The sequence below is a fragment of the Notolabrus celidotus genome, chromosome 9 (genome assembly GCF_009762535.1).
Source record: "Notolabrus celidotus isolate fNotCel1 chromosome 9, fNotCel1.pri, whole genome shotgun sequence".
Lineage (NCBI taxonomy): Eukaryota > Metazoa > Chordata > Actinopteri > Labriformes > Labridae > Notolabrus > Notolabrus celidotus.
Window position 1 is genome coordinate 17,245,783 of NC_048280.1, and position 25,500 is coordinate 17,271,282.

The following is a 25,500-nucleotide window of genomic DNA, read 5'->3' on the forward strand; positions in this document are numbered from 1 at the left end:
AAAGTATCTGAATCTTTTGATACCTTTCAAGAACAAGCAGAAGAGTTACAAGTAATTGACTATGATGTGGAATTCCCAGGGGGGTTTTTAATCTTAAGTCTATAGATCTTAAAAGTGTCTCATGAGATTACTCTTCTGGTGTGCCAGCTCTGCAGTCAGTGCACTCTTCAAACTCACTGTCAGCGCCATGAGGGTCTGTGCTGCACAGACCTCCTTCAGTGCCCCAGCTGTGAGTTTGGCAGGGGGGCTTTGGGGAGACATTAGGAGTCAGCGGGTGGAGAAGATAAATGAGAGCTCTAATGGCGTATTAAACAACAGTATTCAGGCACTTTTATCATTTCCCATCTTCTACCTTCATGTCTGCATTCGAAGACCTAAAGGTAACACTGCAAGAGTCATTTCTGTCCCAGCGTCATTGCGCTGTTGGTTGCAGGCACTGCAGTATTTTAGAGAAAACATAAAAACCACTGGTGAGTGCTGGAGTATGTATGCAAGACACGTAGTTTCCTCTCAGAGAAAGAGAAGCAGAGTTGTAGTGAGTGTCAGAGAGAATAAGAGCAAAGTAAGGCCACTACCACTTCACCCTTTCAATACGATATCAGCAGATCCAGGAGCAGTTTCATCATGTAGACTCGTTCTGGTTTCAGAGGCTTTTGTGAGTCATCAATGTGTTTCTGATCATGTGAGCTCATCAACAGCAGTGTGTGTATTGGCGCATGTGTGAAAACATCACACTGAGTTATATGCTTTAAAAACTGAAGGCTTGCATGATCACTGCCCTGTTTTTCTGTGTGTGTGTGTGTGTGTGTGTGTGTGTGTGTGTGTGTGTGTGTGTGTGTGTGTGTGTGTGTGTGTGTGTGTGTAGTGAGCGTGTATGTGTGTCAACTCAAATGACCTCTTACAATGTCAGATGATATTGCCTTCAATTTCCCTTGAAGAAGACCTGTATGTGGCTGCAGCCCAGTAAAACATCACCCTACCACTTACAGCAACACACCCAAACACTTACACACACTCAAACACACACACACACACCCACTGTCTGCCTCTTGCTGACGTCACAGGTAGGCTAAAGCACGGTCTGGCCATAAATCACCTCTAGCTGTAGCTTTGTCCTATTAGAGCAAGGAGAAAAACCTAATTATGCTTGATCAAGAAGAACACTCTGCAGAGACAGAGACTGGAGAGAGGAGAGGTAATAAAAGGAAGGACAGAGTTAGACACAGAGACGGGGAGAGTACAAAACAGGAGCAGAGGGGAGGCAGTAAAAGAGCAGGTTAAAAGAAAAGAATGTGATCAGGAGAAGAACAGAGGGAGAAAGCCTCTTCCTTTCTTTTTGTGATATCTAATGCGGTATTGCAATAAATCACAGCTTACTCTCTCCCACAGGCCCTCACTCGTCCTTTCAGCATGCATCTTCTCTATGGTCTCCATGCGCATGTTAATCTCTTAACCTCTGCCTCTCCCAGCCTGCAGCTCAGAGCTTTTAAGTAATTGATTCTCCTGGCGGGAAAAAAATGTGCACCTCAATATACAGGAAAGCCTTACAGTTCCCCAACCTGTAGTCTGAAGTTTCAGACAAAGTCACATTGACAAGCTTTTTGTATTGATGTTAAAACTTTTGACACACTCATAACACCTTGCAAGCCAATACAGGCGTTTAAAAAGAAACTTACCATAGTGTGGTATGATTGCCCATGCCATAGCAGATGCATAGATCTCTCCTATCATCCAGAACATACACAACCAACTGAGGTGCTCTCCTCTTTTCTCCCTGGACAACACCTCAGCAAAGAAGGAGAAAACGATGGGCACAGCGCCTCCTATCCTACAAGAACCAGAGATAATGAGATAGTTAGTGGGTGTTTGGCAGGTCAGGTCTGTTGTATTCCTAATGTTTTAATTTTTTCAAAGGTTGTGGCCATGTTTCTCTTTGAACATTAATACACATTATTCAGCCTTTTAGCCCTGTCAAGTGATTTTTATTGTTTACCAACCTCCCCAAAAACCCCAGCAGGTTCATATCTAAAAACACAAGGAGACCAAGTCAGCAGAAACTATGCACAACTAAGCATTTTTTTGTCCAATATATAAAATTCCTCATTTCCCATGATTCAGGGACACAGGTTCCATTGGCAGTTTGGACAGCCTTTTCAATTACTCTGAAGGTCTCTGGGGAGAGTGTGCTGCAGATGCAATTACTGAATTAGCTCTTAAAGTAACAGTTACGCTGCCAAAGGAGAGGATGTAATAAATTACTGCAACACCATGTTTCTATGTAGAGAAAGGATGGTGATGTCAGTTTACACGTTGGGTATTTTTAGAAAGTCTGTGGATGCAGCACTGTACATTGAAGCTGTCTGGACTGAGAATGTCAGTGGCTACAACATTTTGGACATTTGGCTGTTAATAGAATTTCCAACACTGCATTGCAGCAATCACAGAAATTACATATGCAGTTGGAAAGATAGTTCATGCATATATGTAAGGTAAACCTGCTGTGTTAAAATGGTCATTTTGAAAGAGACAGGCTTTAAGTAATCATCAAAGTTAATGGCATCAGTTAATGTGTAGTCATCAGCAAATGGATTAACCATTAGTTAAGACTGATTACATGACTTTGCAGAAACATTATAGATTTCACCTCACATACTGTAGATGTATTCTTCACTCTCACTGATAATGTGTCCATCCTTTGCCATAGAGGGAGATTCCAAGGTGCCATAATGTCGCCTACCATTTGAATCGACGTTTCACAAATCATTTAAACTGATGGCTTGTCACGCCTTGTCGGTCTCAGAGTGATCTCCACTTTATCAGACTTACCCGAAGCCAGCGAAGACACGGCAGAGGAGGAAAAGGCTGTATCCCTGGACAAAAGATGAAAGGAAGGCGAAGAAGCCATTGGTAGACATACAAATGAGGAGGCACTGTCTGCGGCCCACTTTGTCAGACATACCACCCCAGAAGAACGCTCCAACCATCATCCCCAAGTAAACAACACTGCCTGGAAAGATAAGAGGAGAGAGGGTCAGGAATTTTGTCTAAAAACATACCTTTTAGTGAGTTTATCTCACGAGTTGACTGTTAGAGATGATTTTAGTGTAAGTCAGTATCTCTATTGTGGGAGTCATCTCCTGCAGTTTGTATTGCCATTACATTTGCTGGATAATCTTCACTGAAATACTAAACTGTACAGGCCAAAGGAAGCAGTGAAAACAAAGAGTTGATATAACTAACTAAACTAAAAGTTGTATATTCACCGATCAAGAAACAACAAGCTACTTGGCTTATATCAGTATGATATTTAGACCATTTTTATGTTGTTACTCTTATGTTAAATACAAGTTTTTTGGACTGTGTTCTGTTTTTTATCAAGTATTTTAAGAACTCTTCCCTACTTAAACACCAACAAAGGAATGAATGTTTATGATTTCTGTATTGTAGTATTCCAGACTTGAGTTTCACTAAACCCTTATTTTTAGGACTCAGACTAGAGCATTGACTGAATTCAGACTTGAAGGACTGAGAAAATGAATTGGACTTATCTTATTGACAAGAACTGTTTTATTTATTTATTTATCTACTTGTTTTTTCTACAAGGACCTAAAAATGTATTCAGACTCAAGCATGGGCTGACGTGTGTTCTCCTGCATTGCAAGTTTTGTTTTCAACGACCTTACAGCAAATGCAAGCAAGAGCAGTGCAGCATGTTTGATATATTAACCACTGACAGTAACATTAGTGTCTCCAGTGACTCAACCACAGAGTCCAAACTGTTTAGTTGGTTGAACTTCTGATTGTTATGGGGTGGTTTACATGTATTTTTGAAATGTACAAACGCCTGCAGTGGTCCCACCACCAAAAATGATGAGTATGTCTCCACATTAAGAGAGGTGCAGTGCACATTCACACATGCCACACAGCTCTATAACCTCATTGATGATTTCAATCTCCAAACACACGGACAGAATAAGTCAGTCTGATGCTAATAAATGAAATGTGTTTTCTGCACATCCAAAAGGTCCCACACAGTCAGCTGACATTTATAGTGTGGATAGTTTTTCTCATTACATCAAAAAGGACTGAACATTATATTTAAAAAGGTCTATTTTTTAGGGCTACCCAACACTGACATTAAATGAAAAGTATCTAAGTCATCTCAGTGAAGCATTGTCAAGATTTTTCCTCAATAACGGCTCAGTGTTGTTCAGTGAGTTAGAAGCTGTGCTGAATTACTGACTACATATTTAACGTTACCTTGAACATAATCATGCTATGAATACTGCTATATGCAAGAAATGATATCACTTATTTAATTTAAAACTCAAACTTAAATTCATAGATTATGTATTCTCTTACTTCATACAAACAGAGATTTATATTTGTATATTTGGATTATAAAAGAATCCCTGATACTCTGAGCAGAACCTTACAATAGGAGCACTGACTGATGACTGTGAGCTTGACATCCTATTGATAATATCTGGATTTGAAGAGTACATACAGATTGTAATAGACTGAAAACAGGCTCTGATCAATGAAGAGACAAATGTGGACAGTAATGTGAGGTGACTTAACAAAAGGGCCCGCTGCTCTCTTTTAATCTCTCTCGTCACAAATGGGATCAATGTTCTAACAAAACAGCATTGATTTCTCTCTCTGATCATCATGATTCTGCCCTGGAGAGAGGAGCCCATTATTACTCCTTTAGTCTGCACAGTATTTGGCATTGTGTGGTTTGAGGCCTTCACGGACATACAGCATATCAAAGAGAAACTCCAGATGGACTTTTTTTTTCTTCAGAAAAATGCGTTTGGGGTTTATGTTTTATTCTTAAATGTTGAGTAGTTCACAAACAGTGTTTCAGTATTGTTCTCCATCCATATCTAGACATACGTATTGGGATACAGAAACATGATGGTCCATTACGAACGTGAAGTTCACACAAAAAGGAGACAGTGTGAAAGTTGCAGTCATATACAGAGTGGTATGACTCAGCCTTAGGGACACTTTGTTCACCCCATTACGATAATCTTAATAGCGAGATGCATTTCCTCTCTGTAATGTCTGCAGTCAGGTCTCTCCTCCTCTGCTGCAAGCTGATATCTGTTTGACTCTTTTGCTTCAGGGGTCAAAACCCAGCTATCTGTCACATTTGGCAGCCATCTAGATACTCGCCCTGAAGGTGCCATAAATTCAATTCTAAATTTGTCGGAAGTCTTCAGTCCATGCACGGTACACATTTGCTTCATTAAGGAGACGTTGGCTACATGGTGCCCAGACAAACACCCACAGGCCTCCCATTTAATTGTCATGCACCCAAACATCCAGAGGCTTTTTCATTTAGTTTCTGTACTCAACTTTCTACAAGACAGACTAAACTACAAGACAAAGACAAAATCTCTTATTCCTGCTACTTCAATGTCCTTCAACAAAGAGCAATAAAACTGTTGACTAATGAGAACAGCTCTCACAGGGCAGTCCATTACGTAATGAATTTATTGATGTTCTGTCTGACTTGCTGCACGGTATCTCTGAGCATGATGTCAGCAGTGCCAGCAAAGAGAAGTATACTGTTGTGTAATATAATTCAGAAGTGTACTATAAAAGCGCAGACCTCCCTTAACATTACGAGTTCTGTCTCATAACGAAAAGACAACAAGACAGTTTGTGCAGCATTAACCTGTCATGCCAGAAAAATGATGGTACATAATTCCACTGAATCTTGTGTCTTGTGTTACAAGAGTTTTCTTTTTCTAATTTGGTCGTGAGCCATTCTACGCTTTCAGTGTGATGTCAAAGCGGTAGTGACACGTTTTCCGTTTGGACACCAACCAAGCAGTTACTACACTGCAGCAAAATGTAAGGTTAAACATCTCTTCACAAGAACAGTCAGTCACGTTGACTCATTGACACAATGACAGGGTAACAGTAAATGGTGTTTTGTCTCAAATCTTTTGAGCCCTGATGCACATTATAGTAGACTGTTTAGCTGCAAGAAAATCAGACACCAGCAGAGAAAAGAAGCGGGAGGATACAGACGTGCAGATACTGGAAAGGGATGTTAAAATACACAAGGAGCCAAGTGAAAGAGATGTCAACCTAACACACATGGAGAAACCACAAACTGGAACACAGTATAGGCTTTAGTGTTATAAGTGTGGTTGAGTGAAAATAAAACACCAACAGAAAAGTTAAAGGGAAGAGGATCTAAAGGCATTTTTGCCTTTATGATAGGACAGCTGAAGAGAGACAGGGAATGTGGGGAGTAGAGAGTGGTGGAAGACATGCAGCAAAAGGCCACATCGAACTGGCAACCTCTGCGACGAGGACTAAAGCCTCTGCTAGGCCACCAGTGCTCCAAGGAAAGAGGATCTTATACAGGTCCTGCTGTTTTTTTCTGCATCTGTAAAGACTGCTAACATAAAATGGGTGCAGATAAACTAGTGGGTTAAGCACCCCATAAACAGAGGGTATAGACCTTGTCGCAGTGGTCGCGGGTCAACTCCCGGCCCTGACCGTTTGCTGCATGTCTCACCCCACTCTCTACTCCCCCACATTTCCAGTCTTTCTGTCCTATCAAATAAAGGCACCCCGCCCCCCCGAAAAAAAACTAAATAAATGCTAACATAAATAATGCTAACATTTAGACTTTACCATGAATGAATATGTTAAGCTTAATGCTGATGATTTAAAACAGGAAAACTGGCAAATGTTAAGACTTAAACATGAATGAAAATGTTACGTTTGTTGAAAATTCAACCCACAACTAGGCTGAAAAGAACACTGTGGCCATTGGAGGCACTATCAAAAATAAAATCTGACAGACCATTGTTTTTCTGCTGCATACCTTAATCATTTTTAAATTAATAAAATCAATTTTAGATACACTCTTCTGTATCCTAAGTTAGAAGGTAGCCCCGTAATAGGCGGGATAATATACAGTGATTATGCAAAATACGATCCCGAAACAAAGCTTCAGGGTCTTATCTCACCCTGTCAGGCTTCTATTTCACATAACCACTTGCTCACAATACATTATCTCTTACACATCAAACTATCACAATTCACGAAACCAACCAAATTAACTGAGTAAGCATCTCAAGGCACTGATGTTCTCTTTCTTTGTAAGTAATCATCTTACACCTAATAATCCACTTCAACTTAACAGTATAGTATACTTCATCAACGTTTCATTAGACTGAGTCAGTCAGTCAATAGGGACATATTGTAAATGCAAAGAGGTTGGATCACAGGAGCATCAACCATGTTATCCTGATAAATGAAACCTCTTTCCTGGGTGCCATCAGCCAGTACTGGCCTGTCATTGATTTAGCAGGGCTGTAAATGAAGGTCCTACACCTCAGTTCAGCAGAATAGGAAGGAGGATATAATCAATAAACTTTAGTCTATAGTTCAACCTGATTTTAAGAGCAAAGTATGGATTCAAAACAAATAAGTCGTGACTTGTGTTGTCTTGGTTCTTGATGTGAAAATATGTAAACGTCCTGAAGCAACATTTCACACAAAACTCCTGGAATTAGTTCCAACAAGAGAAAGAGGGATTTGATTTGAAACAGTGCTATATTTCAACTTGATGACCCATGAAGTCTCTGAGAGCCATCAGAAAATGACAATATGTCAGGTGTCTTGTCAGGCAGGGACAAAGGTTTTTGCCCAGTGACACGCTGCTGAGGTGTCAAAACACATCTCCAGGAATGACAAATATTCAGCCAAATCACATGCACCATCTCAAAAACTCACACAGCTTGTGTATAGTCCAAGGTAGGAAGTAAAACAATGCCATACACATGAGCAGACTAAAATACAATTACATCAAACATCGTTTGTTTAACTAGCCACCCAGGAACCACAGGGTTCCCACTCTTTTCCAGAGATCATTTTCCAGGACATTTCCAGGACATTTTCATTGATGATCAAGCTGGTATGACAGTCTAAATTTAGTTCCTAATTTAGTTCCTAAATAGTCTAAATGGCCGCAAATGTTTCTCAACTCAACTCAAACTCAAAATATACCTGCTTAATCATGATATTCATCCTGCTAAGTGGTCGATATAAAACAAAGCAAATGTCAACTTTTTTTATTTGAGTTACCATAAACTCTGAAAAAATCGCACCGGTGTAAAGACGCACTCTGTATTTGAAGATCTCTCAGAGATTTTAAAAAATGTAAACTGTCTTCCTGCATGGCGATGTCTATTATGATCAGGGATGTCTACAACGTGGAGTTTCTGAGCAGCTGTGTCTCTCTTTTTGTTCCGTTTGTTTTCACTATCGGGAGTTTGCGCTCCTAGCTAGGGCAGGGGTTCTCAAACTTTTTGAAGCCAGGGACCCCTTACAGGTGAGAAAATTGTCCAAGGCCCCCTCATAATTGTAACATAGATTAAGCACATTAGTGATGTCATGATCAAAAGCTGTGGCTCTGAGAGCCGATGCTTTATAGTGAATCAGAAGAGCCGGCTTGAATCGAGAGAGAGCGGGCTCCCAGTTTTTTCCTTTCGCTGCTTAGCTCTCACAGTGCTCAGCCCCAGCTCTGCTCACAGCAGTACTTTGTTTTGATTGGTCAGCATGGCGGCCATGCAGCCAATCACATGTGAGCATATAGGATTCAGGTGATGGAGGGGAGGCTGTGGGTGCCTCTCAAAGCTCTAAACTGCAGTCTCCTCGCTCCTCGCTCAAACCGGAAGTTGTTACTGACGCGCCATTTTAACTTGCGTCCCAAAGCTCTAAAAGCTGCTGGAGGAGAGAGGAGTGAGGAGCGAGGAGACTGATCCGAGGAGGGATAATCGAGGAAACACGAGAGCAGACTTTGCGGAAGTCATTTCTCTGACAGACACGCCCCCTTATCGAATATCACCCACTGATTGGACGCTGCAGTGGCTCTGACTTAACGAAACTTAACATCATCTGAGTTTAATAACAGAGAAAAGACGGACCTTAAAACAGTCACTAAGGGTGCCCTGAAACAGATCATAAATATACGTCGGTTTCTAAACAGTCTGTATGTGATGAGCTGAGATTGAAAAGTGTTTGATGTGAGTTTTAAACACAATATACTGAACGCAAAATCATAAATTCAATATAACAGAGGATGGATTATGTTATATCTGATTGTTTTTGTCAGATTCACTGACTAATGAAATAGAGTAATAGATAATAGATGATCATATTCATGATCAGTTATTCCTCCTGTTAGTTTCCCCGTTTGTTCTTGTTTTCTTCATGAAGAGAAGTCTGACAGTAAAGTTTGTCTTTTAGTAAAAACACTTGTTATATTTCCTGTCAGGTTAATAAAGTTTCATATGAGGCTGATCATTAATGAACACAGGGTTTGAAAAGAGTTGCATGGTTTCCATTTTCCCTTGAAGCAATAAATAATTTAATAATGAGGCATTTTACCGGTGAATCGATCCGTGATGCTTCAGGACAGAATAAACAGAGAGTTGATTCTCTTCATGTGTAGGTGTGTGTTAAACAGGTAAACACAGAGACAGAGCTCTGTTACTGTTTATATTGATCAGAGTTATTACAGTGAACATGTGTGCAGACACAAACAGCTGTTAAAGCCGTCATCACAAACCTATGATGCTTCGCGGGACGTTCCGGAGGAGAAGACGTCTCATTTCTCTAAATACAAATCTCCTCTTTCCTCTCTCCTCTTGTTCATTTCCTCGCATCTCTGGTGGGCGGGACTAAGACGCGAGGAAGAGACGTGAGGAAGAGACACGAGGATAAGACGCGAGTATGGACGTTTAGAGCTTTGAGCAGCACCCTGTGTATCCTAGCTACATCTGTTCCTTCAGAGAGAGTCTTCATATTATTTTAGCCTGTACATATTATTCATGCCTATTTGTTGTTCTTTTGTATTTATAGCTGATGTTATTGTTATTATTTTTATTTTATTTTTATTTGTAGGTCTTATTCTTATTCTTATGCCTTGTACAAAGAGAGCACAGTTTACCAAAGTCAAATTCCTTGTGTGTTCAAGCATACCTGGCCAATAAAGCTGATTCTGATTCTTCAAGACAGGGCAAATACTCACTGAGAGGAGGAATCGGTTCAGCCCATCCAAGCTGAGGCATCTGATTTTTCTCAATGCCAACCTGAGGACATTAATAATGTTTGCTCCAGTTTGGTTCTGTTTGCATGAGTTTGGTTCTGGTTCTGGTTCTGTTTGCTTGAGTTTGGTTCTGGTTCTGGTTCTGTTTGCTTGAGTTTGGTTCTGGATCTGGTTCTGTTTGCTTGAGTTCGGTTCTGGTTCGGTTCTGGTTCGGTTTTGGTTCAGTTATGGTACGGTTCTGGTTCTGGTTCGGTTCTGGTTCGCATCTGGTTCGGTTCTGGTTCTGTTTGCTTGAGTTCAGTTCTGGTTCGGTTCGGTTCTGGTACGGTTCTGCTTTGGTTCTGTTCTGGGTCTGATTCAGTTCTGGTACGGCTCGGTTCGGTTCTGGTTTGGTTCTGGTTCAGTTCTAGTACGGGTCTGGTTCGGTTCTGGTTCGGGTCTGGTTAGGTTCTGGTTGGGTTTGCCTGAGCTTGGTTCTGGTTATGTTTGCTTGAGTTCAGTTCTGGTTCGGATCGGTTCTGGTTCGGTTCTGGACGGTTCTGGTTCGGTTTGGTTCTGGTTCGGTTCTGGTTCAGTTCTGGTATGGTTTGGTTCTGGTTCTGGTTCTGGTTCAGGTTCAGTTCTGGTACAGTTCTGGCTTGGTTCGGTTCTGGTTCGGGTCTGGTTCGGCTCTGGTTGGATTTGCTTGAGTTTAGTTCTGGTTCTGTTTTCTTAAGTTTAGTTCTGGTTCTAACCCTAACCCTAATCATAACCCTAACCCTAATCCTAATACTAACCCTAATCCTAACCCTAACCCTAATCACAACCCTAACCCTAACCCTAACCCCAATCCTAACCCTAATCACAACACTAACCCTAATTATAACCTTAACCCTTATTATAACCCTAATCCTAACCCTAATCATAACCCTAACCCTAATCCTAACCCTAACCCTAATCATATCCTTAACCCTAATCACAACCCTAACCCTAATCTTATCCCTAATCCTAACCTTAATCATAACCCTAACCCTTATCCTAACCCTAAAACTAATCCTAACCCTAATCATAACCTTAACCCTAATCACAACCCTAACCCTAATCCTAACCTTATCACTAATCCTAATCATAACCCTAACCCTAATCATATCCTTAACCCTAATCACAACCCTAACCCTAATCCTAACCTTAACACTAATCCTAACCCTAACCCTAACCCTAATCATAACCCTAACCCTAACCCTAATTCTAACCCTAATCCAAATCCCAACCCTAACCTTAACCCTAATCACAACTCTAACCCTAACCCTAATCACAACCGTAAACCTAACCATAACCCTAATCCTAACCCTAATCCTAACCCTAATCACAACTCTAACCCTAACCCTAATCACAACCCTAACCCTAACCCTAATCCTAACCCTAACCCTAATCCTATCCTTATCCTAACCCTAACCCTATTCCTAACCCTAACCCTAACTCTAATCCTAACCCTAACCCTAATCCTATCCTTATCCTAACCCTAACCCTAATCATAACCTTAACTATAATCATAATCCTAACCCTAACCCAAATCCTAACCCTAACCCAAATCCTAACCTTTATCACAACCCTAACTCTAATCACAGCCTTAACCCTAACCCTAACCCTAATGCTAACCCTAAAACTAAACCCTAATCACAACCCTAACCTTAATTCTAACCCTAACCCTATTCCTAACCCTAATCCCAACCCTAACCCTAACCCTAATCCTAACCCTAACCCTAATCATAACCTTAACCCTAATCACAACCCTAACCCTAACCCTAATCATAACCTTAACCCTAATCACAACCCTAACCCTAACCCTAATCCTAACCCTAACCCTAAACCCTAATCACAACCCTAACCCTCACCCTAATCACAACCCTAATCCTAACCCTGGGGTTAGGGTAAGAATGGTTTTGTAACAGAATAAATGCACAAAATTGGTCAATTACAAGTCTTCTCATAAAAACACCGTACGTAAAAGGGTTTTCAACACAAACCATTATTTTTTGCAAAGTTAAGGTAAAATATACGGCTATAAAGATCTTAAATTAGGAGCCGTTCGGGAGTCGAAAGAGCCGGCTCTTCTTTGGGAGCCGAGTTAAAAGAGCATGCTCTCTGAAAAGAGCTGAACTTCCCAACACTAAAGCACATGCTTACTACCATTTGCACTCTTAGTTGCCCTTGGAACTATTTGTATATTAAAACGTATCAATGTAAATACTTCAGACCTGTACCATAGTGATAAACAGATAACTCTTCAATTTGAATCAAGTAAATACCACTTGTATACTTTAAAACAGAGGGTCATTTGATTCCTTGTGGACTCAACATGACAGCATTTATACTTTTCAAGTAATTGATCTTAAACGCTTTCAGAAAATTAACAGTAGCAAGACTAACATATCCCTTCGAGCCACCAAATGGTATCATAACAATGGTGTATATGCTGTTTTGTAATGACACAGCACAATTTTATAATTTATTAGAAATGTATTCAAATTATTTCACGGACCCCCACGCTATGGTTCGCGGACCCCCAGGGGTCCCAGGACCCCACTTTGAGAACAACTGAGCTTGAGTACGGTAATTGAGCTCTCAGCCTGTAGAGAAAGTTGTGAGGCACAGACCCCCAAGCTCTCTGCCCGACTCCACTGGTCACACTATAACTTAAATATAAGACTCTTTTAATCAAAAGAGCACATTGCAAGGTTAATGTACCATAAAACATAAACAATATACCCCTGTTTTCTGTGAATGCATGATTATGAAGTGAAGGAGAAAAGATGGGGAAAAAAGTTGTGCAGTGTCGCTGTCTTTTCCAGCACAGCGTGCACTCAACTTTCAATGAATGGGGATGTGTTTTGTTAATCGGGTCAGGTTGCACGTAGTCATGTTGGAATAATTTTCCAGGACTATATGTGATTTTCCAGGACATTTGACTTTTTCTCCCATTTTCCAGGTGTTTTCCAGTACTGGAAAACTGGTCAACTGTTTTCCAGGTTTTCCAGGATGCGTGGGAACCCTGAACCAGATAAGGGACAACATGTGTACAGGAGCAGGCACTGTTACCAAATCAAACATGAAGGCGACAGGAGAAAGAGTAAAAGATATGAATGGGGAGAGAAAAGGTTACGATGGAGGAGGGATCAGTAATTGTCAGGTAGGGCGGGAGAAAGAGGTGGAACAGGGGAGGAAGGGGAAGGCCCTGGTGCAGCGTTTTCTGTCCTGTCACATCTAGAAGGAGCCCCCTGAGAGTCGTGGGAGCGCTGAGCTGCATCACGACCTCTTCTCTGATTTCATGCCTTGATGCTCTTCGCTCTTAGCATCGCAAACTGTTTCAGCATCACACAAAACACTCGCGCACACAATTACACAGAGCGCGCCTGGTGCTCAGTACAGTGACACTGTAGTTTCTCAGTCAGTTTGATACTTCTCGCTCCTTCTCTCGGTTTATCTCAATCTCTTCATCTTATTTCACCTTCTTTGCCATAGAACCTCTTTTCCCAAACTTTGCCCCACCCTTCTTCCTCTCAGCTTCTACTGTATTTTCCCCTTCAGCTTTCCAGTGTGTTAGCTTGCTTATTATTCCCCTTCCCCATTTCTCTCCCTCCCCACCCCCTCCTCACTCCTGTTCATCTCCTCTCCTGTGTGCTTCCCCCTCTCATTTATTTGCCTTAGTTTCCTCTTTGCTCCGCTGTCATCAGCTTCTTTACACTGAGCAGCGTGTAATCACATTTGTACTACATCGTGTCAGTTTGATCGGATTCGTGCCTCCGTCTTCTGCCACCTCCGCAGAAAAAAGGATTGAAGCTTTTTGTCATCTTTAAGTCATATCAGTGGGGGCAGGATTTCAATGCAATCTATATGAAAGTAACCTATTGTACGGCTTAGAGTGCAGGCATTAAAGTGACTCACTCAGCATCAGTAATGATACAACCTTCATTACATTAAAGACTGTAGATAATTTGCATGAAATACAGTGATGCTATGAACTACTGATAAGAGTGAGCAGTTAGACATGGTTTACTTATGCCTCATATTGCTGCTGGCAGCAGGTTTGGTCCATATGACAAATGCACACACACTCCCTCGTTCTCTTTCTCCAACACACACATACATTCTCCCACACAATGTGGAGCTGCACAACTCAAGTAGCGTAATCTCTGCAGTGATGCTGCGATCTTACTGCAGTTTAGCCATGCTCAGCTGCCCCTAGACCACACAGCCCCATACAGCCTGCCAGCTGGCGAAGAAAGAAAGAAGGAAGAGGGGGAACAATGGCAACAGAAGAGAAACAAAAGGGGAAGAAGTGAAGTAGAGATGGAGCTTGACAAGAGGAAAGAGTGAGGATGGGATACACAGAAAGAGGAAATGGTTCAAGAGATCACAAGACAAGGAAGTGAGGATGAAAAGGGTAAAAAGTAGAGAAGAAACAAGTGAGGAAGAGAAAAATAATGATGGCCAAGTGGAGGGGATGGATGTTTAATGAAAATGAGAAAGAGTCAGACGAAGAGATGGGAGGAGAGTTTCAGGAGAAAAATCACAGCCTAAGCTGACAAATAAGTAATAATAGGGTGACGCGTCCCCATTGTCTGTTGTGTCTGAGATGATAGCTGAGCCTCTCCCTCACATTGTTGCTGTACTGAATACCACCAATCCGCCTCCTCTCCTCTCCCATCCACCCACACCTCCTTCCCCATTACTCCTCTCCAACTTCAAAGCTGTCCCTCCTCCTCTCATGTCCCCTGTTTATCATCTCAAAGCGTTTGTTTTCCACCACTTCTTCCTTCCCACACTGTCCACTCTTATTCTGAGGATTTACAGTATTTCAGCCCTCCTGTTCTGACTCTCAGTCCTTCATTCATTACTGACATACTGGTAAGACCAAACTGAACCTGTGTAATCTAATCAGAATTTCAGTCATCTTTTCTATTTGGGCCTTTGTGTTTTTCATACTGCATTATCCCATTAGGCTCAGCTCAGTCTGCAGCTTGCCTGCCTCTCTCTCTCTCTCTCTCTCTCTCTCTCTCTCTCTCTCTCTCTCTCTCTCTCTCTCTCTCTCTCTCTCTCTCTCTCTCTCTCTCTCTCTCTCTCTCTCTCTCTGAGTGTTACTGGTCTGCACAATGCAACTATGATATGAGACCAGATGAAGCCAACCAAAACGGCATTGCTGTTTCAATTTCATGCCATTCATATAGTCTTATAGAGTGACTTGAAACTTGCAACAAACACATACCAAAAATATTGAGGCTAACTTTTACAAATAGTCAAACTACACTTTGGAATCTTTTAAAATGATGCCATAACCAGCCAGGATGAGTCACTAGTGTCCTCAAAAGAAGGACATGATCCCTCAGTGATCCTGACAATTTCATCCTATTAGTCATATAACCTAGATCGTAAAGCTAGTGCAACCCCTAGACATCTTACTGTAAGTCTGCAAAACAACAGCCATGGGAGAGCACCCCATGTAAACGCAAAGATGCCTTCAAGCCCCCTTCCCATCAGTAATTTTCAGACGAAAAAAAATTTTAAGTGACAAAAATGTTATTAAAAGATAGAGACATCAGTAATGGCTAAGGATGACGATAGTTGACCTTTGCTGCTTGTTCTTGTATCACGTAAGAATATTTTGGGTCAAAAACCATAAGTGTTTTCTGTTAACAATCCAGCTCTCTCATAGCCCCTCCCCAAAATATTCCCTGACGATCCTGCAAGAACAATATTGTTATGCTTGGTTACGTTAAGATTATTTATAACACTTGAAATTAAGATCATCTTAATCAACTGTAACCACAGGTTTAACAGTCAGTTTTTTGTTTTCTACACGTTGAAGCGATAAAAGATCCCCATGCCACTTGTAAAACATCAATTCACTCCATTTTGTTTGCTGTAATTAAGTGTAATTACTCTGGAAAAGTCCAACTGGATACCAACAAGGTCATAGCAATCATGTTTGCTATGCTCAGACCTACACACACACACACACGCACCAATCATGTTCCCGTCAACAGGGAGGAGCCTCAGGGCAATCAGCAGGAGAAAGGAGAGGAGAATGGGGGAGGATGGGAGAAGAAAAGAGAGGAACATAGAGAAAGGAGGGTGAGAGGGAGGGACAGGGGGTGAGGAATGGAGTCACGAACAAGAAGAAGCAGAGTGTGGAGCATGAATGCCTGCAGGACTTTGCTTGACTATAGAGGAAGAAAAGAGTTTACATGGATACTTGGAAAGAGACAGAGCAGTGGAGGTGCACCATACACAACATCTTGTAAGGCTCTGACAGTGATTCCTCAATACTGATATAAATTAAAACCTATTTCATAAGAAGTACATCTAATTAATATAGTATGTATGATATTTACAGTCCCACAGTGAAAAATCTACAGTATCCCTTGGATCCCAAAAGCATTATTTTTAAAGTGTTGTTATCTGAAATGAAGGGCAAACCTATATCCAAAGTATGATGAGTGAAAATGTGACTATAACACAACACAAGGAGTCGGGGAAGGAGTCCCAATTTTTCAACCTTCCGTTCTCAAAGACGCCCTGCTGTATCACTGCTGCATCAGATGTTGCAGCGCTGTTGATGCATTGTCATGTCTCACTGTGGCAGTTAGTATCTAAAATCTGTGTGCTAGAATTAATGTCCTCGCCTCTCTGGTACTGACACAGTGAGTCAGCCCCTTACGCACAGCTCTGAGGTGATGGATTATACACCTGCAGCCACTGGGACTGCTGGGACTCCTTCTCAACACAAAGAGCATATAGGGAATAGCAGCTACCCTCCTAATCCTGACACGGAGACCAGTGGACCGAAACACCTCGTCTTTATGAAAATGCATGAGGATACAGTGCAGCATGTAGAGTGTGAAGACATGCAAAACTGATATTAGTTTTTCAGACGGATACAATTTATCAAAAAGCAGTACAGACCTTCATTTTGTTCATGTTGCAGCTATACAACACTTTGACAAATCGCTGTAGTATGACCAACATCTAATATTTACGTTTTTAAACCTTAGGGGCAGATATCAATATGTATAAACATAAGCACCCATGTTGAAATGGTTTGATTTGGAGTGTGACTGTGTCTAAAATATTAAATAGAGCTGAAATATGTACATAATATTGTAAAACTTGAAAATTCTACGGAAGAACTTTTACGGAACCCTTGAGGTCCCATCAGACAACAACTTTCATCTTGTAGGCACAAGATATTTTGGTGTGAAGAAGTGATAATTTTGGAGGCACAAGATAGCGACCTTGAGGGAAAAAGTCAGTATCTCATTTGCAAAAGATAATTGTCATGTGTAAAACACAAGATAAATAACCTGTAGGAACAAGTCTTTATTTTGTGTGCATGAGATAACATTCTTGAGAGAACAAGGAATTATCTGGTGCACTCAGGATAATAATCTTGTGCACACATCGGGAACAAGTCGTTATCTTGTGCACACGAGATTAAAAGTGTACTCTTGACTTCAGTAGCTCTGTAGACTTCAAATAATGAAGCCTATATGTTAATGTTAGCTATGGTGTGTTGCCATATCTGCTTCCATCATCCTGCTTAAAAAAACATACTATGATGAGGTCGATAGTTTGTGTCTAAAAAATCATGTGGCCCTTTTGATATACGTGAGGACATTGACCATAAACAGAAAAATGGTATTTCACTGTATTGAGTCTGTCTCTTTCACATAGTTTTTCTTTCTAGGATGGTGAAGTTGGGGTACAGATGAACTGTTGTTGAGACAGGTGTCTCCATTAAAGCAACTGGACTTCTCCTTATAACCAACTTGCACTCCCTTCAAACTCCACACTTCCAGATTGTAACAGATTTTTCCCACTTTATTAAGTTGTTTTAGGATACAACCCTCATGGCATCTGTGTGACTGTAAGGTGTCCCTTTATTTTTTCAGTTTATGTTTTATGTACACACATACCTTTAGCTACTAATATTGCATTGCTATAGTACCACTATGAAGTATTTGCATCAGTTCCTGTAAGCAATTACACACTAATGCACACTAACCAACATCAACACCCACACAGTGACTTACCTAGCCATCCTGAGCTGGAGTTAGGCACACACATGTCTGTCTCTGCGCTGGGCAGAACAAAGCCCACTACGAACACCTCCACCCCATCTGACATGAGGGCCAGTCCAAGCACCAGGAGAGCTGCCACTGGAACCTCCCATGTCCACACTCTTGGATGATCAGCTCATATTGTTGGGCCAGCTCCTCCTCGTCGGCCTGCCTCTCCTCCTCCAACACCTTACGGTCCCTTGTGGCATCTGACACAGGCTGCCCCAGCGCTACCTGACCATCCTTATGCTTCTTGTCTCCTGCGGCAGGGATCCCCTGGTACTCCCCTTCATAGATCTCATCCTCATCATCATGGCCCTCAGTAGCATCGCTGGAGCCCTCCTCATTGTCATGGAAGCGCTCTCCGTCCTGCCTTGGTGGGTTCCTGTAGAAATCCTCATCTTCGTCCTCCTCATCCTGGAAGCGACTGTAGTTACGGTGGGATGAGTATTCATCCGTGGCGCGGTCCATCGCTTTGTTGACTTTCTTTGTTGCATGCCGCTTGGCCTCCTTCACTATGTCCTTGGCCCCCTTGGACAGGGAAGTCCTGTTATTGTAAGTGTCCTCCATTTTGGCTCTAACAGTAGGTCTTCACACGAGTCAGGGGATTATTAGAAGTATAAGAAAAAGAAAGAGGGGCAGGAGGGGTGAGTGTAAGCTGAGGGGAGAATTGCAGGTGGTGAGATCAGTAGGTCACAAGATACAGCTGGGAGGAAAACTCTTGAGTCCGCAGTCACCACAGGAGATAACTCAGAATGGCTGTGGCAATCATCAGCCTGGCTGAGAGAGGAGGAGGAGGGGAGGCAGAAAAATATTAAGTTAAAATACAAATAGAATAGAAAGGGTTAGAATCAGAAAGAAAAGAGGGAGAGGTAAAAAAAAATAAGAGTTAATCATCAGATAGTGCCTGTAAATCACGTCTCTCCTGCTACATCTATAACACCTCAGACTAACAAGTAACACCCAACAAACCCTCTTTAATCATTCATTCCCATTCCCCCAGGACTTTTAATCATTTTGAGTGATGTGAGAAGAGAAAGTCTTTGGCTATCCAGGGGTGCTTTTTCTTCTTCTTTTTCATGCCTTGAACTTACTTTAGAGAGATTTCAAACAGAGATGCTAAAAACTGCTGACTCAAGATCATCTCTGAGTAACAGAAGCTAATAAACAAGCCCTGCCCGAAAATCAATTTGCTCCCAATAAAGAGCTGGTTTATTGTAATGGGAGTGACGATCCAACCGGAACGGCACTGTCACATTTGATTCGCGAAGAGAAAGGAGGAAAGGGGAAATGTTGATAAGCAGATACGTAGATAAATGCACACTGAGAAGCAGGCCTACAGTAGAGAAAACACATAATAATATTCTGATAGGCCCCGATTCTCTGCAATCAGCCGTCTATAATCATAAAATAGATCACGGATATTTGCACGCTGCATATAAATAAACACAGAGGGACTCCTTCAACCTCTCAGACATGTCATGCAAATATAAGAGAGCACGCTCACTGCACAGATGGGGAAGCCCTTTCCCCTTTGTGCCATAGGAGGGAGACCCTAACCTGCCACTGCAAGGGATGTCATATGATTTCATGTGAGTGTTCAAACTGTGATCCACACCTCATCATCACACGACCTACACATGTATTTTTTTTATAATAAAACAAAGACTGATCAGTTGTTCAGCTGAACTAAAAATGCTCAAGGGACTCAGGAAGTGAAAGCACATATTTTTAAGTGCTCATTTTTTAAACCTTTAGGGTAATACTAGACATGGTCAGAGATGCCCAGTGTGTGTGTGCATGTGTATGTGTGTGTGTACGGTCCCCGTGTGTCTAGGAGCTGCTCACCACAGCCACTAATGAACACTGAAGCCTTGTCAGGAGGACACAAATCACTAGGCCAGCTCCAGCTCCCATAATGCAATTTTACTGGGCAAAATGACACTGCTGATTCAAGGTGACTCTACTAATCCCTTTTGGCTCATTGTATGACTTCAGTACTTATGAGCACACTCCTTTATATATGGAATGGTAATTTTTTAATGGCTGCACTGACACCGGTGATGCTACACAAGCCGTTCTATAAGGAGGATCCATAAAGACCGATTTGTTGGCTGTTTGTTTCTTTTATCTCCAAAACAACTGTTTGCTTTTTAGGAGAGGTTCACACTGCAAAACTTTAACTACTTTTTCCTTGTGTCACTGCAGAAGATTCCTCTCCTAAATCCTCGATGGATGCTGTAGAGTTTCCCAATACCAGTTTCTTTACAATCATTTGGACATCCTGCATTCTTTTCATGTGTGGATTTATTTGAATTGACTGCCTCCTAAAGTAAAATTAATTTGAGTGCCTCAATATTCCGACAGCCACCAGGAACATGTCAGAGCTCACTGCTGTGTCACAGAACTGGTACTATTTATTTTTTCAGGTCATGTTGGCTATCACGCATCATTTTTTACTCAAAACAACCAGCCGACGGGGTGTTTCTTTATGGAGTCTGTCTGTCAGGAAGTCACTGGAGTGTATGGTGAGGCCTGCTGTCAGCGGTGATGAAGCTCAGAGGACAGCCATGCACACAGATGACCCACCTCACCTGACCGCAGCTGATGAGACCCTGACAGCGTAGACAGCCTGAGCAACGGGAGCAATCACAATCAAACTGGGAAGGCACCAACACTGCTAAACAAACCCATCTCTGTTGCATTTCAGGCTGTCTCCAAAACATTCAATTTTGAGGCAGCTTTAAATTCTGTATCTCTCTCAGGTTTCCCCATATAGCCTAGATTTCTTCTGAACCTTATTCAATTATTATGATCATTGGATGCCACTGTTACTGACGACAAACAAACAGTGATGAAAAAATGTATTCAAGCCATAGACTGTAACAAACATGGGCAGCAGAATAGTTCCTGCAAAAGTGAAACCAAAACTTGTATAGCATTTCCTCCTGACTGGCTGCAGTATAGATCATAGAGCCCGCCCCCTTTATAATAACAGATGGAACATGGGTCAAAACCAAGTGGCAACCTCCGGTCTCAAACGATGAAGCCCATGCGGAAGTGTTATGAACTGCAATACATCGAGAATCCGCTTGAGGCTGGCTGCAGAAACACCAGAAACCACATAGACATGAATGGGAAAAAGACAATCTTTGCAACATTAATAAACATGTATACGGCCTAATTCAAAAAACGGCTTGGCCCTACAAAGCTAATCTCTCTATCGGCACACACTGTACAGGGGGTGAATTTTTTTCTAACTTGACGGTTCAGAAGATATTAAGATTACGAGTTTTTGCCCAAATAAGGACATGACTGACGTGACTCCTGGTCGGGAACACGTAGCTGTTGGCTAGGAGGCTCACACTACGTCACACTCTGCCTGGTTGAGTTAAGCATTTCCAATATGGCTGCCGCCGTCGATTGGCTCCAAAACAGCTCTCAGGAACAGATGGGTGACGTCACGGATACTATGTCCATATTTTATACAGTCTATGGTCAAAACGGGAAAATTTTATTTTTTCTCAAATATGTATAGTTAGTTTGGATTTCTGTGCAAGTGTTGATTTTCATATAAGTTTAGTTATTTGTTACAGTTAGTTATTTGATCATCATCTTTGTTGACATAAGTCCAGGATCCCCCCATTTGGCAATCACTGGGTTAGCAAAAGGGGCATGACATTAGTCCCCTCGCTCCACCAACTAGATCGCTTACCTCCAAAATATATCACCTGTGCAATATAACATTTTGGTGGTGTTTTGGCTTCACTTTTTTACAATGGGGGAAGATGGGGGCACGTTTTCCGTATAAATGTTGAGTTAATGATCACACAGTCCTAGAGCAAAGCTGCTCTCTTAAATTAGAATGAAGAGAGTAGGTATCTATGGTTTATGTGAACCATGCGAGGATGCAGAAAATAGGCCCTGCTCTGGTAATACACCCTGTCTAGATGATGGATAGTGGCCCTGCTTTCTTTTAACCTCTTTAGAATACTAAAAAAAACACCAAGTCAAGAATCACTTGGCCCCAAATTTCCTCATTCCTGAACATAACCAATTTAAAAATGATTATGGATACAAAGGAGTTTAAGCTTTACACCCAAGATGGGGCAAAAATACAGGAAAAAAAACAATGTATGTGTATTTGACTATGTCTTTTCCAGCAGACTGTTTTGTTGCTTCTTATGAATGATCAGTGATGAAGCTGCTGTGAGGGTTTCCTACACCAACAATGCACTCTGTCAGAGGGATTAATGCCAATGTAGGTGCCGACCAACAGATTAGTATGGGCAAAGAGGTTGTTAGTATTAGAAGTGAAAAATCAATCCTGATCCAAGAATTTCAGGTTGTTTGACCCATAACTGCTGGAGGAGACAAATACTTTTTATTTTCCATGAGGACTTGTAGGAAAATCAATAGACCCTTTTTTAGCTGAGTGCAGTTCAGTAGTCCAGACACCAGCTGTCACAAGGGAAAAAAACTGAATGTTGCAAAACAATAAGAGCATATGGGTGCTTCTCTTTTTTCTTTTTTATGCATGTCAAAATTTTAGAGCACAATTTTTGTCAGAATATGTTCTAATTGACAGTTTTCAGGGGGGGTTGCACTTTTTTAAGCTCAATGCTGCACTGAACTAGTGTTACAGTTTATGTCCCTTGCTCTATAGGCCCCACAAATGCTTTCCATCCCAGTCAGGATTGTCTTGCCGGCGTCCTGCCCTTTCGAAGATGCATGGCGGCTTGATGGCTGGTTTGTTCTATTAGCATCAGAATGAGCAGGTCCAATCTCTAAGTGGGCAGAGCTGCATGTAATCCCATCAAAACGGAGAACCCATGACCTCATCTGAGAGGCAGAGGCAAAAGTAGCCCGGGACGTCTTCCGTTAGGAGATTTCATCAAACACTGATGCCATTACTGACTGAGCGGAGGAGCAGGGCGAGGACAAGGGAGAGTGGGGGTGGGGGATGTATGAGAAGTATCATTTCAGAATAATAAACGGAGACAACTAAACGTCAAGAGAGAGGGAAAATGAAAAAAATGAATGTTTCTAGTTCTATATAAGAAACAGAGGAAATGTTAAAACATCTTTGAAAGCAACTAGGCCTCGTCTGTCACCTTCATTCAACAGTTAGAGCCTCGCCATCAAAGATGAAACTTCAAAAGCAGAGCAGATTGCAAACCATGCCTATATTACATCACAGATTCATGAAGCAGCTGCAGTTGGTTTGCGCCTGCCTTTCCTTCCTTCTATTAATATTAGAATTGACTTTAAAAACTGCTATGCTCATCACAGTTGCAAAAAAGGAATTCCCCTCGGTATTCAAACCAGCTGAATCCAAATCATTTGATGGAAATGTTTCAGCATGCATACTGTTCGTCCAGAGCTGTTTATAAATTAAAGGCAAAAGTGTTAAAGCTTTACAAATTGAAAAATAAATACTTTGTCCTTACACAGTAGAAAAAAAGTTAAATCCAACTCAGAAGATTACAGTATGTAAAGTCGATTTTGCTTTTATGGCATCAGGCTAATGTCTGTCTGATCTTCTGAACAAACATATGGTCTCTCCACCTTGCAAGATTTCACTGCTGACACATCCAGTGGGTGCTACATAGCAGATAGGAAACACAATGTCCCACCACCTCTGTCTGGTGCAGACCTTACACTTTATGTTGCAACAACGCACAAACAATGATAAAGTGAGGGACACAAGGGGCAAAATGAGTAGACTGGATCTTAATTATTCCTTTTCACAGAGAAACGCTTGAATAGAAAATGTTTCTTCTCAATTGAGCTAGTGTGATTCTGTATCAACTTTAGAAAAACTGACAAAATTACAGGTTTGTGACAGCTTGAGATGGAGATGGAATTGAATAAAGATGAGGGACATTCAGAATTACAATAAAATCTTTATTTTCTATCAGAACAAAACCCTTCATCAAGTTGACATCAATAAGACGTGCACTAAAGGAGTGAAATCTACAACCTGCAATCACTCTCCCTCATCCAACACTTTTTTTCATTGCTGGACACATTCAGTGTAAACCTGCAGCACCACTACAGCAGTCTTCAGACTGCAAACAAAGCACTTTGCCACAGATTTCCAGTTCACCGGCTGTGTGCCTGTCAATCGTTCACTGCCTCTCGAGGTGCAGTTCACGGATGAGTCAGTTGCCTGCTCCAGCATCCTCTACTCTTTTTGGCGGCAGTGCAGAGTGCTTTAACTGCCCCGGGGTAGGTGGCTGCATTGCACTACAGAGTGCACAGTCCGCAACCCACAACCCCAAACTCTGCTCCAAACTGGGCTCCAGTCAGTGATCATCACAAAGCAAACCACCATACAGAACTTAGATATCACTTCTAATTTGCTAATCTACTGACAGACCTTATGATTTTAATTACAATCAGATAGTTTAAATCTAGAGGTACTTACAAAATAATGTTTGCAACCATTTAATACTTAGAAAATTAATTCCCATAATTAAAAAGTGCTGAACAGTAGCCTTACTGAAACTCCAGTGGACCCCTTTTATTTTACGAAGATTTTATGTTTGTGCCTTCTTTCACTTTATGATGCCTATTTCTACTTTTACACGAGCTATTTGGACTAATGGGGATTAAAAAAAAACACATGCCAGGAAACGCTCTTAACTTTTAACAAACGATGCGCAAACGTATTAATTAATAATGAGATAACACAACTTATATACAGCCTTAGTTGGAGATTAAGACACAAATAAAAGAACCACATGATTTCTAAGCCCCAATAAAGCTCTTCATTAAACTGTTTGTTTGAAATACGTGATCTTTTTCCGACTATTCCACACTCAGCATGTTTCAGTGAAAAAGTAATCATCACTTACCTTCATTTATGGCGAAAAGAGTGGACTGAGCTGATAGTAAGCCATTGCATCCGACTGCGCTTTGGCTTTATGGAGAAAACAAATCTTGTGGGCTTTTTTTTACTGTAGAATAAGATCAGAGGTAATTGCCAGCGCGCGACAGTGAAGCTTTTTTTCGATGCAGTCAGTCCTCCCTCGCTGCAGCACTTCAGGGATGGGAGAGACAGAAAGAGAGAGCTGGTGGAAGGAGAGAGGGAGAGAGGGGCAGCGTGATCAATAATTGTACTTCATTGAGTGATGCGGGTAATTCCGTCTGATGGAACCATCTAGTTAGGTGACCGAATGACGCGGAACACCGCAACGCATGAATGCAGATCAGATAAGGAAGGGCTCAATTTAAGCGTGCTACAGTTGCACAGGGTATGTGAATGTGAACAATGAACCTAAGTTTTAGTGCAGGAGAATGGTTTCTACACGAACT

At 41.5% G+C, this 25,500-nt stretch overlaps 1 protein-coding gene across 1 annotated transcript in view; it reads right to left on the reverse strand.

The window, feature by feature from the left end:
* LOC117818389 (synaptic vesicle glycoprotein 2C-like) overlaps positions 1 to 18,907 on the reverse strand; it is a 32,282-nt gene extending 13,375 nt beyond the window's left edge. The window contains 4 exon segments of the mRNA XM_034691247.1: positions 1,677 to 1,828; positions 2,827 to 3,007; positions 18,154 to 18,270; positions 18,273 to 18,907. Of these exon segments, the coding sequence (XP_034547138.1) occupies positions 1,677 to 1,828; positions 2,827 to 3,007; positions 18,154 to 18,270; positions 18,273 to 18,750 (928 nt within the window). The 5' untranslated portion in view covers positions 18,751 to 18,907.
* Between the last annotated feature and the right edge of the window lie 6,593 nt (positions 18,908 to 25,500).